General features: G+C 42.7%; 1 protein-coding gene across 8 annotated transcripts in view; it reads right to left on the bottom strand.

Annotated features, from left to right (window-relative positions):
- CFAP43 (cilia and flagella associated protein 43) overlaps positions 1-18,718 on the bottom strand; it is a 91,485-nt gene that overhangs the window by 33,971 nt on the left and 38,796 nt on the right. For 6 of the 8 annotated variants that reach the window (XM_050957957.1, XM_050957962.1, XM_050957961.1 and 3 more), the window contains 7 exons: positions 17,453-17,618; positions 16,659-16,769; positions 9,188-9,265; positions 5,860-5,985; positions 5,220-5,324; positions 3,655-3,771; positions 2,249-2,461 (listed from right to left, as the gene is read on the bottom strand). In XM_050957957.1, the coding sequence (XP_050813914.1) occupies positions 2,249-2,461; positions 3,655-3,771; positions 5,220-5,324; positions 5,860-5,985; positions 9,188-9,265; positions 16,659-16,769; positions 17,453-17,618 (916 nt within the window). The remainder of the gene's footprint in view (positions 1-2,248; positions 2,462-3,654; positions 3,772-5,219; positions 5,325-5,859; positions 5,986-9,187; positions 9,266-16,658; positions 16,770-17,452; positions 17,619-18,718) is intronic. The other 2 variants (XM_050957958.1, XM_050957959.1) reach the window with 2 other exon arrangements.

Raw genomic sequence — 18,718 nt, 5'->3', positions numbered from 1 at the left:
TTTTTGAGGAATGAGCCTTCCTCTAAGAGGAGGGTAAAGCCTCTGCAGAACACTGTCCAGAGGGGATCTGCTGGCTGGGATCAGATGCTGGGCACAGAGACTTTGCCATAAAGATAAGTTTTAGACTCAGGTCTCTGTCCTTCCTGGTGAGCCTTTAAGTTGCTGCAGTGAGAACACTTTTGTGGGATGTGTCTCTCACCTAGGCATTGCACACATAGAAAGGGACTGTTTGATACTGGGATTGCTTCCTGGCAGGAAAGGCAGCACTTGAAGCCCAGTGAACCTGGCCTGGCTTGAACTATGGCAGGTCAGCCCCGAGTGTAAACATGAACTGTGGTAAGAGTAAGAAATAAATGAAAAAAAAATTTCTAGAAAAATAACGGAGAAGAAAAAGGGTAAGTAAATCTAACTAGTAAACAAACAAACAAACAAACAATCTAACTATTCTACACAGTAAATAAAGATATCAGCTATCACACTGCTGGGAGCTCCTCTCAGGCCCAGGATAGTTGAGACGGAACTGAGGGGGGTCAGGTCATAGCTCTTCTCTGAATCCTCTCCAATTTATCAACATCCTTCTTGAATTAAGGGCACCAGAACTGGACAGAATATTCTAGCAGCAGTTGCACCAGTGCCACAAACAGATAAAATAACCTCTCTGCTCCTACTTAAGATTCCCGTTTATGCATCCCAGGATCACATTAGCTCTTTCGGCCACAGCATCATATTGGGAGCTCATGTTCGGCTGATTATCCACCACAACCTTCCAATCTTTTTCAGAGTCACTACTTCCCAGGATAGAGTCCTGCATCCTGTAAGTATGGCCTGCATTCTTTGTTCTTATACATGTATATACATTTACATTTAGCTGTACTAAAATGCACATTGTTTGCTTGCACCCAGTTTACAAGGGATCCAAATCAATCTGAATCAATGACCCGTAACTCTTTATTATTGACCACTCCCCCAATATTTGTGTCATCTGCGAAGTTTATCAGTGATTTTATGTTTTCTTCCAGGTCATTGATAAAAATGTTAAATAGGATAGGGCCAAGAACTGATCCCTGTGGTTCTCCGCTGGAAACACATCTGATAATTTCCCCTTTACAATTACATTTTGGGACCTATCAGCTAAAGTTTTCTAAACAAAATGTCACGTACTACCAAGTCAAACGCCTTACAGAAATCTAAGTATATTACGTGCATATGATTGCCTTTATCAACTAAACTTGTAATTTCATTAAAAAAAAAAAAAGGCAAGTTTGACAGGATCTGTTATCTATAAATCCACGTTGATTTGCATTAATTACATTGCCCTACTTTAAATTCTTATTAATCGAGTCCCATATCTGCCACTCCATTACCTTGCCCAGGATTGATGTCAAGTTGACAGGCCTATAATTTCCCAAGTCATCCTGTTTATCCTTTTTAAAAACCTTTCACACTAGCTTCCTTCCAGTCTCCCTGAACTTCCCTGGTGCTCCAAGACTGGTTGAAAAGCATCACTGATGGTCCAGCATGCTCCTCAGCCAGCTTTTTTAAAAACTCGTGGATGCAAATTATCTGGACCTGCTGATCTTAAAATGACTAACTGTAGTAGCTTCTGAGAGATACTAGTGGAATGGAAAGAGTGTTATCACCATATAATGAGACAATATAATCTGTTTTTCCCCAAATACAGAACAGAAATATTTATTGAACACTTCTATATTTTTTGCATTATTATTGATAATTCGACCATTTCCATCTAGGAAGGGAACAATATCATTGTCAGGATCTTTTTGTTCCCAATATATTTAAAAAACTCCTTCTCATTGTCCTTAACTCTGCTGGCCATAGATTTCTCGTGTCCCTTTGTTTCCCCATATCAATGTTCTACAATTCCTAGCATATAATTTATATTCATTTCTATCAACTTCCCCTTTCTTCCATTTGCTATATATTATATTTTAATTTTGTATCGCTACCTTCACTTCCCCTCTAAACCAGATCATTTTTTTTAACCAGCAAAGCCTTCTTCCTCAGTTGTGGGATTGTGGCTTTTTAGGCATCTAGTAAGGAGTTCTTAAATAATAGAGCTATCTAGGGATTTAAACAAGGGTGGAATAATGAGCTGGGAGGAAAAGGAAAACTTTCATTCAGCAGAAAAGTATATTGCTGAGAGAGAATCTAACAGCAACTCTGATTGGCTGAGAACCTGTATATGTGATAGTATCGATGCAGTAACACAAACGTATGAAGACGTCACCTGCAGTAATATGATCTGATTAATCTTCTCCTCCCTGGTGTGCAGGTCCATTTGGTGGTATAAGATGGATGTGTCTCCCCCAAACTGAGCACTCAGGCTCCCGATCAGGGAATTGGAGGTGCTCTCATCAGTCACAGCTTCTTCTTCCACCTTCTCCCCTTCCTCCTTAGGTGGTATAGCCTGAGACTGAAACTCAACAATCTCCTTCCGAATCTGAATATCCAAAAACACAGCAGGTTGATCAACTGTATACATTATCTCAGAATCATTTGTTAGAAAAGGGCCCTTAGTCCTTCCATTTATAGCTAACAGAATTCCTAAAAGTAATCAGTTCAAGAGGTACAATACAATTAACCCTAGTTCTGGGATACAGACGAAATGCTTAAAATGAAATTTATTTTATACTAAAATAAACAATGCCTTTTACTCATAGACTCATAGACTCATAGGTCAGAAGGGACCAATCTGATCATCTAGTCTGACCTCCTGCACAAGGCAGGCCACAGAACCCCACTCATCCAATTTTATAACAACCCCTATCCCAGGACCGAGTTATTGAAATCCTCAAAAATGGTTTGAAGACCTCAAGCTGCAGAGACACCACCAGCAAGCGACCCGTGCCCCACGCTGCAGGGGAAGGCGAAAAACCTCCAGGGCACCTGCCAATCCGCCCTGGAGGAAAATTCCTTCCCAACCCCAAATATGGCTATCAGCTAAACCCTGAGCATGTGGGCAAGAGTCACCAGCTAGCACCCAAGAAGGAATTCTCCGCAGCAACTCAGTACCCATCGCATGCAACATCTCCCCGCAGACCATTGAGCAGACCTGTCTGGTGGTAATTCAAGATCAATTGCCCAAATTAACGATCCTATCATAACATCCCCTCCATATACTTATCAAGCTTTGTCTTAAAGCCAGGAAAGTCTTTTGCCCCTACTACTTCCCTCGGAAGGCTATTCCAGAACTTCACTCCCCTAATGGTCAGAAACCTTCGTCTAATTTCAAGTCTAAACTTCCTAATATCCAGTTTATACCCATTCGTCCTCGTGGCTACATTAGTACTAAACTTAAATAATTCCTCTCCCTCCCTAACGTTAACCCCCTTGATATATTTATATAGGGCGAGCATATCCCCCCTCAGCCTTCTTTTGGCCAGGCTAAACAAACCAAGCTCTTTGAGTCTCCTTTCATAAGGCAGTTTTTCCATTCCTCGGATCATCCTCGTAGCCCGTCTCTGAACCTGTTCCAGTTTGTTTTTGTTTCTTCTTTAAGTTTTATTTGGGCTACTAATGGAGCTTAGAAACAAATGCCTACCTGCTTAAGCATAGCTAAGATGTTCTTGAAGAAGGTCCAGAGTTAACATATTTTCCTACTTTTCTGGGGAGTTGAGAGGAGTGAGAGTGTACCTTAAGATCAGCTGACTCAATCTTCTTTAACTGCAGTACCCTTTCCAAGGCTTCCAATTCTTCTTTACTACGTTCTTTCATTGGGTAATTTGTCACTTTATAGGCTGCATGGAAGCACTTGTAAAATGAGAAAAAAAGACTAGAATAAAATTTCCCCAGTTAAAACACCATTCAGTTCAGCTGTTCTCCAACAAGTTGGTAAACAGTTACAGTGACTCGGCTTTATTGCTATGAATAAAATTGAGGAGTAATCATAAGCAATACAAAATATTGGAGGGTCTTGAGAAGTTAAAATAAAGTTGATTTAAATGTCTTCAAAATTAAAAAAAATAAAAAGAAAACCACTCAAGAACCTGACCCCGTGCTCCTTACTCAGGGAGTTTTACTGGAATTAGAGTGCAGGCTTGAGGCTTAGGTTTGCCCTGTCTTTGGGATCTTCTGAGATCTTTTTATTTGTCCAGTCATTGTCCTTCTATTTAATTTATAGGCTCAGCTGGGGTGGGAGTTGCCTTTCTTTGTGTTTCTAGTAGCACTTAACAAATAATACAAATATAATAGCATTTAGCCTTGGTAAATGCTAATCTACTTCAGAAGCTCCTTGTTCTAGCAAGCTGCATAAAAGAATTCTGTAACAAAGTGGAATTTCAGGGTTGCTTGTTTGCAAATCAACATCCAATGCTCCAACTCAGAGCTGCGCAGTTCTCCAAACCCCAGGGGGCAAATATCGAAAGGTTTGTATGTAGAGCTGGGTAAAATTTGAATAGTTATTCACTGAAAAATGCAGTTTTAGTTGACTCAAAACTATTTGCAAATTGTACCTGATAATTTTGGCTGAGAAAAAGTTTTTCAGAGCAACCTTTAGAAAAAATCAGTGAATAGATTACAGTCAATTCACATAATACAAATTAAAAACAGAACAAGGAGCAAACGTAAATGTTTCTATATATGAATAGATGAAATACTATTTTCTAGCACATTATTAGAACTGTATAACTAGATTAAATTTGAATCCACATCTCCTACCTCACAGATGCGTAATCACTAGACTATACAGTCATTCTCAGGGCGTCTCTCTTTGGCCCAATGAATCTTTAAGCATTCATACAAAGTGGAACAGGTTCATCAGGAGAGATTGAGAGCAACTCACCCCAGTATAACCCACTCACCTGGCAGGAGAGAGCTTTGAGTTCAAGTTCCTGCTCCAGAATGAGGATTCAAACCTGGGTCTCCCACATCCAGGCAGGTGCTCTAGCTACTGGGCTGAAGGTTCAAACAGGGAATGTACGCCTACATGTTAGCTGAAGCTGGCTCCAAACAGACTTTGCTGACAAATTCCAAACATTTTCAAAACCAAACTGGGTATTTTTCCTGATCTTTTGGTTTTGTGGCTGACCTGAAAATAGTCACCCAGCTCTAGTTGTATGTGTTTTGGGAAGCAGCAAGTTCTTTCCCACAGGCTCTGCAAGCCCAAATTGTGGTAAGCTTCCTGCATACTCAGCCACAATACCTTTATGAGTCCCAAACTGCAGGGGAAAGATATGAAATAAAGTGACAATAGAAGTTACCTTAATTGCATGACCTTTTATGGACATGGAGTCCCAGCATTCCTTTTTGATGATGTCACGCAGATAGCATTTGGCTAGATTCTCCATCTCAATCGCCTTCCTTACCTTTTGGGATTGGAGAGGGGGGAGGGGAGGGGGCGGAGAGAGAAAGGATGGGATGCAAATTAAAGCAATTTTCAATGGTTTCCTCAAGTAAACGTCGCAGACATTCTGCATTACTAGTACTCAGCACTAAAAACACTGTAGTACTTCCCATCTTCAAACCACACCACAAATATTAAACATTTTACAGCAGAAAAAGGCAGAGAGATTAAGTGATGTGCCCAAGGTCACTGTGGGAAAGTCAGGGGTTAGAACTCAGTAGTTCTTGGCACAGACCAAGACACAAAGTTGTTTTTTGACTGCAAGATCGGTTCCATAACCAACTTGATCTGTTCATTTCAAGGAGATCTTTTGTAATACTAATGTATGTATTTAATGACAGTGGGGAAATCACATTTAGGCTGCTAATTAATTTAACACCTTGCAACTTTTCTGCTTGGATTTGCTTCTTTTGTGCTCCCTCTCTCTTTGCTCCTGCCTAAACCTCTCTCCCTTCCATTCTTATCATTTAAAACATTTTCACGCCATTCTACTATACCCTGGCCACTTCTTGTTCACTCTCCGTCTGCAGCCTTTCCTGTTCTTCAATGTCCAGGTTGAATTCCTGCTGGTCCAGTCTCTCAATATCAGGCACCTGTTCGTTTTCATACATCATTTCCTGAATCTGAATTTTATTTTAAAAGTACAAGGAACAAAAGTGAATTCATCTGCACATGAATACAAGGAATACTATTTTCTAGCATATTATTAGGCCTGTGTATCAGGGGTTGTCTACACTTACATTTTAGAGCGCTCTAACTTGCTGGCTCAGGGGGGTGAAAAATCCACCCCTTGAGCACAGCAAGTCTGAGCGCTTTGAAGTGCTAGTGTAGACAGGCTCCGAGCACTGGGAGCCCCTCGTGGAGGTGGATTACCAGAACTCTGCCCCAGCGCTTGTGCGCGACCACACTCACACTTCAAAGCATTCCCACAGCAGCACTTTGAAGTTTCCAGTGTAGACATACCCTCAGATAAGAGCTGTTCTATAAATCATCAAACTTTTAACTACCCCCATGTAGATTTCACAATCTGAGCTGAAGAGGGTTGTATATTCATGGGGGTTTGTTCCTCTTTCTTTATGCTGGATTAGATGTGATTTTTGAAATTAGTGTCTGAATTCCTTTTAAGAATGGTTATTTATTGAACAGCATGCTCAGTATGCTGGCTATGAGCACTTTAGAAGAAATAGCTTATTTGCATTTTTGTATGGTTGTCTTAATTCATGTAACTTGAATACCTTTCATAACATGAGTATGAGTTTGCCAATTTTCTAAAGAGGGAGTTGCTTTATTTTTAGTAAAGTGAAAATCACTTATATAAATATTAGTATTAATAAATATCTATTTATTTTATTTGACAGCAGGCATTTTTAAAGAGACATTGTCAAAGGTGACAGACCCAAAATTTAACCTGTTCTAAAAGAGAAACTCTCTTTTGCAAATCTTGATCCTGAATTATCAATATTATCATCATCTACATTTTACACGCAGGGGGCTAAGTCACAGGTGTGCAGTGACTTGCCCAAGGTCACAGGATAGGTCAGTGACAGAGCTAGGACCAGAACCCAGGATTTCCCATTTCCCAGTCCAGAGCTTAGGCACTGAATCAAAAGGCCTGTAAAACTGAATTAAAATACTACTGACTGTGGCCCAAATTCAGCAATGCACTTTAGGTCATGCTTAACTTTAAGCAACTGCTTAAATCCAACCCTTTCAGCAAAGCACTTAGGCCTTGATGCACTGAAGCATCCCTATTCAGAAAAGGCATTTAAATATGTACTTAGCTTTAGCATGTATTTAAGTCCTAGTGAAGTAAAAAAGAACAGGAGTACTTGTGGCACCTTGGAGACTAAAACAATTATTTGAGCATAACCTTTGGTGGGTACAGCCCACTTCAAAGTTATGTTTTAAGTTAACTTAAAGTTAAGCATGTGCTCAAGTGCTTTCCTGAATCAGGGCTCTTAGGGTATGTCTACACTTTGAGCTTGGGTTATAATTCCCAAATTGAGGAGAAATACTCCCACTCAGCCAGCTTGCATGTTAAAAACAGAGTGTAGCCATGGCAGCACAAGTGTCAGGAAGGACTAGCCACCCTGAGTATTTGCCTAGGGTCTCAGGCAGGTATGTACTCAGGGCAGCTAGCTCTTCCTGTTGCTTGTGCTGCCATGGTTACACTCTACTACCTTGATCAGAACTAGCATAAGTATGTCTCCTCAACCTGGGACTCACACTCCTAGCTTGAAATGCAGACATCATATACTCTAAGACCTTGGCTACACTTGAGAGTTACAGCGCTGGTGGTGGTTTTACAGCGCTGTAACTCACTCCCCGTCCACACTGGCAAGGCACATACAGTGCTGTATCTCCCTGGCTACAGCACTGCTTGTGCTATACCTCGACGAGAGGAATAAAGAGTATAGCGCTGCTGCTGCAGCGCTGGTGCCAGTGTAAACAGGGAATAATCTTAGTACGCTGTGACTGACCTCCGGAACCTTCCCATAATCCTTTTAAGTAAAGATAACTCTCTCTGTTTTGTTGTGATGCCTCTGTTTGTTTTGTTGTGAACTCTGGGCTTTGGGACCAGCTTATCAAAAAAACAAACACAGCTCCTGTTTGCTGTGAACGCGCAGAGGCAGGCAGGGGCTCCCTTTGGAATGCCCCAGCTAGTGTTTGCTTGAAGAGAGGGGGAAGGAAGGGGCTTGAGGAGAGAAGCAGCGCGGCGGGCGGGCAGGCGGAGGGGGGTCCGTTTTGGAGTGGCTGCTTATTTGGTCTGTGAGGAAAAAAACAAAGAGGGCTGTTTGCTTTCAGTGAGTGAGAGAGGGGTGGGGGAGAGGGTCGGAACTTCCAAGGCAGCTGCTGACAGAGTGTCGGCTCCAAAAATCCACTCTCTCTCTCCCCCACGCTCTCTGTCACACTCCACCCCCGACCTCTGAAAAGCACGTTGCCGCCACTTGAACTCTGGAATAGCTGCCCATAATGCACCACTCCCAATGCTGCTGCAGATGCTGCAAATGTGGCCACGACAGTGCGCTGGTAGCTGTCAGTGCGGCCAGACTGCAGCGCTTTCCCTACTCGGCTGTACGAAGACAGCTTTAACTCCCAGCGCAGTACAGCTGCAAGTGTAGCCATACCCTTAGTTTCATTACAGTCAGGAACCTGCTTAGGCTCTTTGTTGAATCAGGACCTATGATGTTGGATCACCCACAACTAAAACAATTCAGGGTGATTGTTCCGGGACCAATTTTGCAAGGTGCTGAGTTTCCAGTGTCTTCGACTCCCATGCACATCAACAGGAGTTGAGAGCGCAGAATGCTTCAGAGGAGGCAGGCATCAACTAGCTTTAATAATACCTTGCTTTAATAATAAGATGGGGCGTTTATTTGCAGGATTCATTTCTGTTTTAGTACTCTAACTCTTCACAGCCTGAGAAGTCAGGCAGAGCAAAGGGGCAGTGACATGTACATAGTGAACCAAACTAAAAGCTAGCTAGTAAGGCTCTGCCTTACAGACATCAGCGTGGAGGGGGCAGCAGCCTCTGCAAGTGGGTGGTGAGAGGACATGCAGGGATCGGTACACTAGGGGAAGTAAGCTGCACAAGATATAGGGCTGACACAAATTACTCCCCCTTTGAAGTAAAAGGGGAACTCAAGTCTGGTTCCTGGTATGCTCCTAGCACAGCGCACCTGTGTGCTATGCCTTGCTCAGGGCTTGTGGCAAATGGAGCCTAGAGCTGGTAGGTATTATTAAAGCATCCATGGAAGCAAACTAAAGGTGGAAGGTGGAACCAATTTCCGTGGAAGCAATTTGTGAACAGTCTCAAACACTCACAGTTTTACGGAGCTTTTTAATTCCTTTTTTCAGTTCTTTCCTCTTGTCAGCAAACTTTTTGATCTCTTCTTTGATGGCCTATGGTGCAATAAATATATGATTGAAGGGAGAAAGTAGAACAAGAAAAGAAATGAAACAACTAAACAGAATATTATCTATTGGGGAAATAAATCACGTAACACTCCTCCCCACCCCATAACACGGAACCAGTGAAGGATTAACAACCAGCAAGCTAGGTGACCTGTAAGCAACTCAAGGACCTATCAAATGGGTATTGCAATGGTAAACAGAACCATTCCTTACAGATAGTTAGTTATCAAAGGCATGTTAAGTAGAGTAGAACAGGGGTCTCAAATATGTGGCCCACAGGCAGCATGTGGCCTGCGAGGTTATTTTCTGCGGCCCGTGAGCTCCTTGCGGTCCCCCGCTGTCCCCCAGCGTTTACCTAGAGCAGCTCTGGCCTGACATTCACTGGGGGCAGGGCAGGCTCCCTGCCTGCCTGCCCTGCCCGCCTGCCCTGCCCCCATGGCACTCTGGGAAGCGGCAAGTGGACGGAACCTTCGGGAGGAGAGGCACGGGGGTGTGTGTTGATGTTGCTTCAGGCACCGCCCCAGCAGCTCCCATTGGCCGTGGTACCCCGTTCCCGGCCAATGGGAGAGGCTGGGGGCAGTGCCTGAAGCAACAGCAACACACACGCCCCTGTGCCTCTGCTCTCCCACGTTCCAGCCACTTCCTGGAGCGGCGTGGGGGGCAGGGCAGGCAGGGAGCCTGCCCTGCCCCTAGTGTGCGCCGGGCCAGAGCCTGCCCCCCAAATCCCTCCTGCAGTCAAACTCCCTGCCCTGAGCCCCTTGCTGCACCCTGAACCCCAACCCCCTGCTACACCTCTCCTGCATCCCAACCTACTGCCCTGAGCCCCCTGCCGTACTCCGCCCCCTGCCGTACCCTGCACCCTCACCCCCTTCCCTGAGCCCCCTGTTGCACTCCACACCCCTCCTGCATACCAACTCCCTTCCTGAGCTGCCTGCCACACCCTGCACCCGACCCCCTGCCCTGAACCCCTGCTGCACCCTGCACCCCTCCTGCACCTCAACCCCCTGCCCTGATCCCCTGCCGCACTCCTCATCCCTCCTGCATCCCACACTCCAAATCCCTGCCCTGAGCCCCTGCCACACCCCACACCCCTCCTGCACCCCCTGGGGGCAGGGAGGGGGCAGAGCCGGGTGGGGATTTCGGAGAAGGGGTTGGAATGGGGGCAGGGCTTCACGGAAGGGGTGGAGTGGGGGTGGGGCTGAGGGAGGGAGGTGTCAGTGATGTGGCCCTTGGGTCCTCATGTGGTCGTCGTGGTCACTTGAGTTAGAGACCCCTGGACTAGAATGTTTAATGTTTGCCTGGATTGTTAGCAGGGCTGGCTCTGGCTTTTTTGCCGCCCCAAGCAAAAAACAATAAACAACAAAAACAAACCTGCGGTGTGGCCAGAGCAGTAAACCAGGGGGGAAAAAAAATCCTGGGGGGTGGCCGGAGCCAGGGGGACTCCCTGCATTGCAGACGTGCCCTGCCTAGTGGGGGGGTGGGGAGGGAGCGGGGGGAGAGGGAGAAGTGGGGTGGCCAGGGCTTCAGAGGGGCTTTCGCCACGCGGCCCCAACAGCCGCGCCACCTGCTGGGAGAGCTCTGCACCGCTCCGGTCGGCAGGGAGGGAAGGACGCGGGCTGCCTTGCCAGGCTTGCTACAGACCTGGCACCCGCTGGGGCAGACGGAGCGCACAGCCCGCTCCCAGCATGGCGCTCCCCTCCTCTGCACCGCTGCTCCCTACAGAGCAGCCAGATCGGCGAACAAAACAAAAAACAAAACAAAAAAGAGGCCGTGCCGCCCTAGGATGGGCAGAATGCCGCCCAGTAGAATCTGCCGCCCCAAGAATGCACTTGCTCAGCTGGTGCCTGGATCCGGCCCTGATTATTAGAGAAGGATAGCTGCTAAGTGTATTTGTCTGTGTTTACCTATATCTTGTTAGAAGTTTAACAATGTAACCGCATTAGTTTGTAGATGCTAATTCCCTTTCACGTCTTAATTGCATTATATTATGCATGCAGATGGTTCAGTTAACCTTAAGATCAAAGATGTAAAACACTGCAGGAAACTAATAATATTATTTACATTGTCTTCAGCTTAATGCTATAATGAAGTATCGGCTAATTGCATTGTGTGAATGAATGCAACTAATTTACCAGTGTATGCATAGTAAACAGATGATTAGCTTCAAAGCAATAATCCTGCTGTGACAAGAGGCTTGTCAGCTTGCTAGGGAGCTATTAAGTATAGCCATAGGCTTGATTTCCCATTTCAGGTCTGCTTAAATTTTAACAGGGATGGTCTAAAAAAATCCCATAGACTTAGGTCTCCAGGTTTACCCTGGAATTCTCATGGAAGAACTTGAACGGACTATACTCCTGGACCACCTATTGGACAATAACCTTTTAAATTGATTCCAGAAAGACTTTTAAAAATCAGCAGCCTCACCGTCTCTGCTATGAAACTGACCTAAGGACTTTACCCATCTTTGTATGTATATTGATCTTTTAACCTTTTGCAACTCTTTTCTTTCTTTTCCTTTTATTATTAAAACCTTTAGTTGTAGTTACTAAAAGGATTGGCATCAGCGTGATTATTGGGTAAGATCTGAGACTCATATTGACCTGGTGATCCATGTCTGATCTTTTGGGACTGGTGAACCAGGTTTTCAGTAACCACTCACTAAATTAACTTGGTTGCCTGGATGGAAGTCAAGGGCTAGAATGCTTAAAGAGGCCTGTATTTGGCTTTCTGGTGACTGGTGTGGTATTACAGAAGCTGTTTTGTTACTGGCTTGGTGAATTATAAAATAAACCACCAGTTTTGGGGATTGGCTGCCCTATTCCCTGCAGTGTGCCCCGAGTATGGCATCTTCAGTGTGGCCCATCCGGGCACCCAATCACACCCCCCAATGGGATTATTGATTGCAAACAACAAACGACACCCAATCATCTTGTTGGACCCAATTCTGTAGTCCACAGGAATAATTCTAACTCACAGGAGAACTCCCCTTGAAATTAACAGGATTGCTCATGGCAGCAAAGATTTTTTTTACCTGAGGCATTCCAAACTACCAGACTCATCTCTCAGGTGGTGGAAGAATGAAGCTCATAAATAGGATGGGCTGTTCAGAATATACTGAATTAGTAGCCATGGGACCTACAGTTGTGAGTCAGGTTAACTACCTCTCCACGTAAAAATATCACTAGTTATTGAAACAATCCAGCTACAAAAATCTGTTTTAACTAGTCAATTTGGAGGAGATTATGGAATCAGATTGGCTTTTTGGAATCAAATTGACAATGAATGAGTCTGAAAGGAAGAATTAAGGTGGTAGACCAAACCTGTGAGGAACTTCATCACTTCAAACAAGAGAAGTGAGCAGTTAAAATTAAAACTGGAATGTAAGAACCATGTAAGACAGTGGCAAATTGAGTCAAGTAGTCAGAGAAATGACTCAGTTTAATATTAGTATTCCTGAAGTGGAGCAAAATGAGATGGGCAGGTTATGGAAGACTCCATTCAGAGAGCATCACAATACTCTGTTTAAGGCAAGATGACATTGACACAGATTACAAATACTCCTAGACAAAAAGGCAACATGTTTACACCAGTCATGTTGTATTACAAACACACAAAAACAACTATCATCCAGTGTTACACACCTACCATGATCCTGATGGACAAGGAAAAGATATTCTACAACAAATTGCAAACCAGACGCGCTAAACCAGGTTTATGCTAATGATGTTATTCTGGTTCTGGGTGATATGATGCCCAAGTTGGTTTTGACATCTTTGGATATAAACATTTTACACATTTAAAACCTGGAATTAAGAAGCAGATAGACAACAGCAAAAGATTCATTAAACTGTGCAGCATGTATAATCTGTGCAATGACACTTTTCCCTCATAGAAAACACAAACTAACATGGAAGTCAAATGATGAAATGACTGAGAAACAGCTGGATCACATTGCCATCAGCAGACCGCAGAGAAGATCGTTGCTGGATATTTGATCTTTTACAAGTGCTGATGTAAGAATTTACCATTACGTTTTCATCGGAACAGTTAGCTTGTCTTTTTAGCTTTATTCCAAGAAGAAAAGAGATGTTATTTGATGTGAAGAAGATGTTTGACCTAGAAATCAGGAAGGTTTATAAAATCCAGCTCATAAAGGGATTTCAGGAGTGGTGGTTAATGAATGCTGATATACAGGAACGATGGGCTCACTTCTAAGATGTTTTGTGGAAAGCTGCCACAACTTCATTTGGACCAAGAGGATCAAGGAAAGAAAAGTGAATACAGACAGGTGCATGGAAACTGACTGAGGAAAGAAAAGGTTTAAAAGAGAGGCAATTACAGGTAACATGACAAGAAGAACAATGTACATTACAACTGGAATATGTAAAAAAGATAAAGAAGTAAAAAAGTCATGTTGGATAGATAAGAAAGAACAGCTTGATGAAAAAGTGAGAGAAGCTGAAGCAGCATTAGTGAGAGGTGACTAAAACTATTTCAGATGTAGGCAATTTGTCATCATGGCTGCAGAGTTACAGTGGTATTATAAAATCAAAAGATAAAAGATTGTTAACAATGAAAGTAAAACAAAATAAATGATGGTGAGAACATTTTAATGAAATACTTAACCAGCCAGAATCAACGATACTAAAATCGATGGATGCAAAGAAGGTAAAGAATTAAATATGTCACTGCTAGAAATTTCAGAAGCAGAACAAAAGGAAGCAATTAGGCAGCTGAAAAATGGCAAAGCACCTGGTCAAAATAAGACAACTGCTGAAATGCTTAAAGCTAGGGAGGATGTGGTACTACATGAAATGCATAAACTTTCTAATACAGTTTGGGAGAAAATAATTCTATCCAGAGGATTGGAAGAAAGGTGTGATCTGTAAATTACCAACAAATGATGTGCGATAATTGGTGAGGAATAACACTACTTTCAGTATGTGGGAAAGTGTTCTGTAGTGTACTACTGAACAGAATCAAACTGGATATAGATGAAAAATTGCAAAATGAGCAAACGGGCTTCAAACCAAAAAGATCATGTATAGATCACCTCTCTATCCTGAGATGACTGATTGAGAAAGGGCTTGCTTACTAAAGAAGACTAGTCTTGAATTTTATAGATTTCACCAAAGCTTTTGACTGCATTCACAGAGAATCAGCATGGAAGATCCTGAGACAATATCGACTTCCTAGAAAGATAGTGTCACCAATCATAATGCTGTATGAAGGTTCAAAATACTGTGTAAGGCTAGAAGGTGGAGAGACCAATCGGTTTGATACTGTCATTGAAGTACAGCAGCATTGCATTTTATCACCCCTTCTTTTCTGCATTGTTATAGATTATGTGATAAAAAGAGCAACATCAGAGGAAGATACAGGAGTTATGTGGAACAGAGTAAAACTTCAGGATCAAAACTTTGCAGATGACATTGTTCTGTTGGACACAAGTGACGGTGCCATGAAAAAGACTATCATCAATATCAAATGTGAGTCTGCCAAAGTAGGATTAAGAATCCGCCAAAAGAAAATTAAAGTCATGATCGCTGAATGAGGAGTCAGCAATGATGATGGGTATGTGACTGATAGAGAAGAGTACGACATCGTTAACAAGCATGTATATCTTGGAGGCACATTCAGTGCTGGTGAGCAACTCCATAAGGAGGTAGAAGCAAGAAGTGGAAAGGCAAGTGGAGCTTTTTCAAGATTGGCAAATATCTGGAAAAATAAGGAGATTCACACAAGAACCAAGATAACGTTACATAATGTCACTTGTGATACTCGTTGTATGCTTCTGAAACTTGGCAAATGCTAGAAGCTCAAAACAGGAAACGTAACACGTTCCATCAGAGATCTCTGTGGAGAATACTTGGTGTCTGCTGGCAGGATAAAATAACCAACACTGAAGTGTTACAAAGGACTGGTCAACAGATGGGAGAGAAACTGATTTGAGAAAGAAGACTGAAGTGGTTTGGAGATGTTGTGCAGATGTCAAAAAAATGTATTCCTAGACAAGCCCTTGTCTAGATACTACCTGTTAGAAGATAGAAAAGAGGAAAACAACAGATGACATGAGAAAACTATTGAGAAAGATGTCAATGCCATGGAAACAGATAATGATACAGCAAAAAACAGGAAACTGACATACAGAGGTGGAAACACAGGGCTGCCTCAGGTGTCAGAAGCCACAGGAGCATCTAATCTGATCTAATAATCAAAGGTTTTAGAGCCAAGTCCTTTTAGCATAACCTAGCCTTGTACTAGTGGATTCTAAAGAAAACAAAAATTTCCTCTGGACTAATTAAAAAGTAAAGTGAATTAACAGATCATACCCATTCTGGTAGCTATGCTGGCCTGCTGGGATCTACAGTTTTGCAGATTGATCACTTAGGGGAAATTTTACAATTCCTCTGTACCTCAGTGGCTCTGGAATTTGCTCCCTCCTTCCTCTTCTCCAAAGTGGATTCACAACTTTACACAGCCCAATTGCCATTAATGGCAACTGGGAGGGCGTGATCCTGATGTGAGATGGACTCCATAATCTGAAAGCCCTCAATCAGCCCTATGTGGAACAGTGCTCTTTCCTGAGATCACCCAGGAAGACAATGATATCTGTCAGGCATTTCCTTTGTTTACTCCCCTCCCCTGAAAGCACAGATGATACACAGAGCTCTAGCTTACATGAGGACCATTCACCAGCCACATATTTGTGTGTTTGAAAAATATATATACTAACAATAAAATCAGCAGTTGCCAAGATCACAAAGCTCTACATCTCCTCTCTTCTCACCCTTAGCCCTGCGAGGCATTTCTGTCTTTTTAAAATATGGTCCTTTCTTTGCACAGGAGTGTTACTCCAATACTGGCCTGGAACAACCCCAGGGTCTTTCAGATTTACCTACCAATCCTAAGTATTGATTTAACAATGCAGTGAAATTCGGTATGATGGCTCATGGGAAGAAGGAAGCACATTTGCTTGGTTTCTGATGCTGATCCATTTGTGCAAGTTTCTGACTCATATTTTTAGAAAATCTTTCTGGGCTTCAGTATAAGTAGCCTGCTGCTCAATGGCTCCAGTTGTCATAGAGTCTTATTTTTTATTATTTTTACTGCAGTAATGTGTAGAGGCCCCATTGTGCTACCACAACAACATAACAAAGGAACAATTCCTGCCTCAAAGAGCTTACAATCCTGGGCCAAGATTTTAAAAAATGATTAGTGATTTTGGGTACCCAACTTTCAACACCTTTAAGGGGCCTGATTTCCAGAAAGTGCTGAGTATCCGGTCTCTGAAAATTAGGTCCCCAAAGGTGAGGCATTCAAAATCCCTAGTCATTTTTGAATATTTTTGCCCTGGTTGGTGCCTGTTCTATAAAAATACCTTCTGTACTGTCTGGTTGAGCCATGTCATTTCATCAGTACTGAGTATGTTCAGGTTGTGGTAGCTGTCTTCATCCGTCACCTCCACACTTGGTTTCTTCTGGAGCACTTCCTGACATTAAAATTTTAAGACAGGCATTTACACAGACCTGTTTCCACAATTTCTAGTTCAGACAATACATATTCCACTCAATCCTTTATTCATACTTCACATCTTTTATAAAAGCTGCCTCAAATATGAATAGTCAGAGAAAACAAGAGAAAATTTAAGATAGCAGATTGAAAAATTCAGGTAAATTCCTAAGGAGTCCTTCATCAGAAGATGTATTACAATGTTCTTCTCATCTCTTTGGTAAGTGCTGTGTTAGAGTGTGAACCTGCAAACCCTTGCTACCATGCATATGTACTATAGTACGGATTAAACCTGGAAAAACTGTTTTGCATCATCACAATAAAAAATAAGTCTGACATTAATAAATCCAATTGTCTATGGCAGATTTGAATAGATCTAGTGAAATCTGAGGACATGTGAACACCTTGGTCCCTAAAACTATTCTCATTTTCATGAGATTTCTATCCCAGAAGTAAAATAATTAAACAAAGACCATTTAATCTCCTCAGGGGTTTTCCTCCTTTCACCTAGAAACTCTCCTAGGGGCAGAGCTCTGTGTCAGGATACAATAAACTTTATACATTTGTAATCGTGGATCAAATTTCATCTCAAGAATTATCAAAATCTTTTCCCCTCCTTTAAGATAAGAATTTTTTGTTTCAAATTTTTAAAAAGTTTCAGACCTGAGATTCCTTTTCCAAGGATGATTCCAGTAGGGACTCTGTAGCAATGTTCCACTCAGCCATGGACTTTAAAACATTATTTTCATTGTAAATTGAGTTGTTCAGAACGGCGAGAATGCGTCGCCAGTAATCAGTAGCTTCCTTCATTTCATTGCCTCCAGTCCTGCTGGTAAAAAGGGGGAATTGACATGTTTTTCTGTGTATTATGGAAAAGGCTGAAGAATTTAAAACCATTACAATATATTAAACTGATTGAAATATGGAGTTTCTGTCCCACAGGAAATTCCAGTACAGGCATTTCAGCGTATTTGCCCTGAAGTGGGACTAAAGGTCAAACTACTGAAATTTTTCACAGCATGAAAATTTCAGAAAAATTCTGATTTGGAAATGTCTAAACATGCCTCTGTGGTGCCTTATGGGAGTTTTAGTTCCAGGTCCCTCATAACTCCAATCCATACTATGGGCTCTGCTCCCCAGCTGGACTTCACCTCCCATGATATATGGTGGTCTCTCCCTGTGGCTGAGCCTCTGCGATGCTACATGAGACTTAGGTGAGTTCATCTAAGTATGGATCCAGTGAGCCTCTTCCAAAAGGCCTATTTGGGGCTGGCTGGCAAGGAGCCCACATGTATGGTATTCAGCGGCATAGAGACATCCCTATGTGACGCTACTATACCTGCCACTCCCTACACAAATCTTAAGTGTATCCTTTGGGTGAACGGAGCAGGTTCTCTGTGCTGGGTTGAATTTCAAGCTAAATCTTTAATCATAGAATCATAGAAATGTAGGGCTGGAAGGGACCTTCACAGAACATGTAGGCCAGCCCTCTGTGCTGAAGCAGGGCCAATTATACCTACACCATTCCTGACAGGTGTTTAACCTTTTCTTAAAACCCTCCACTGATGGGGATTCTACAGCCTCACTTGGAAGCCTATTTCAATGCTTAACCTTATCCTTATAGTTAGAAAGTTTCCCCTAATATCCACCTTGCTGCAGATTAAGCCCATTTCTTCTTGTCCTAGCTTCAGTGGACATGGAGAACAACTGATCACTGTCCTCTTAATAACAGCACATTACATATTTGAAGACTGTTACCAGGTCCTCCCTCTGTCGTCTTTTCTCAAGACTAAACATACCCAGTTTTATTAACCTTTCCATATAGGTCAGGTTTTCTAAACCTTTTATCTTTTTTGCTCTCTGCTGGACTTTCTATAATTTATCCACAGCTTTCTTAAAGTGTGCTACCCGAAACTGGACACAATACTC

The sequence above is a fragment of the Gopherus flavomarginatus genome, chromosome 6, assembly GCF_025201925.1.
Source record: "Gopherus flavomarginatus isolate rGopFla2 chromosome 6, rGopFla2.mat.asm, whole genome shotgun sequence".
NCBI classification, from domain to species: Eukaryota; Metazoa; Chordata; order Testudines; family Testudinidae; genus Gopherus; species Gopherus flavomarginatus.
The sequence above is the reverse complement of the archived record's forward strand: the minus strand, read 5'-3'. Positions and strand labels throughout refer to the sequence as shown.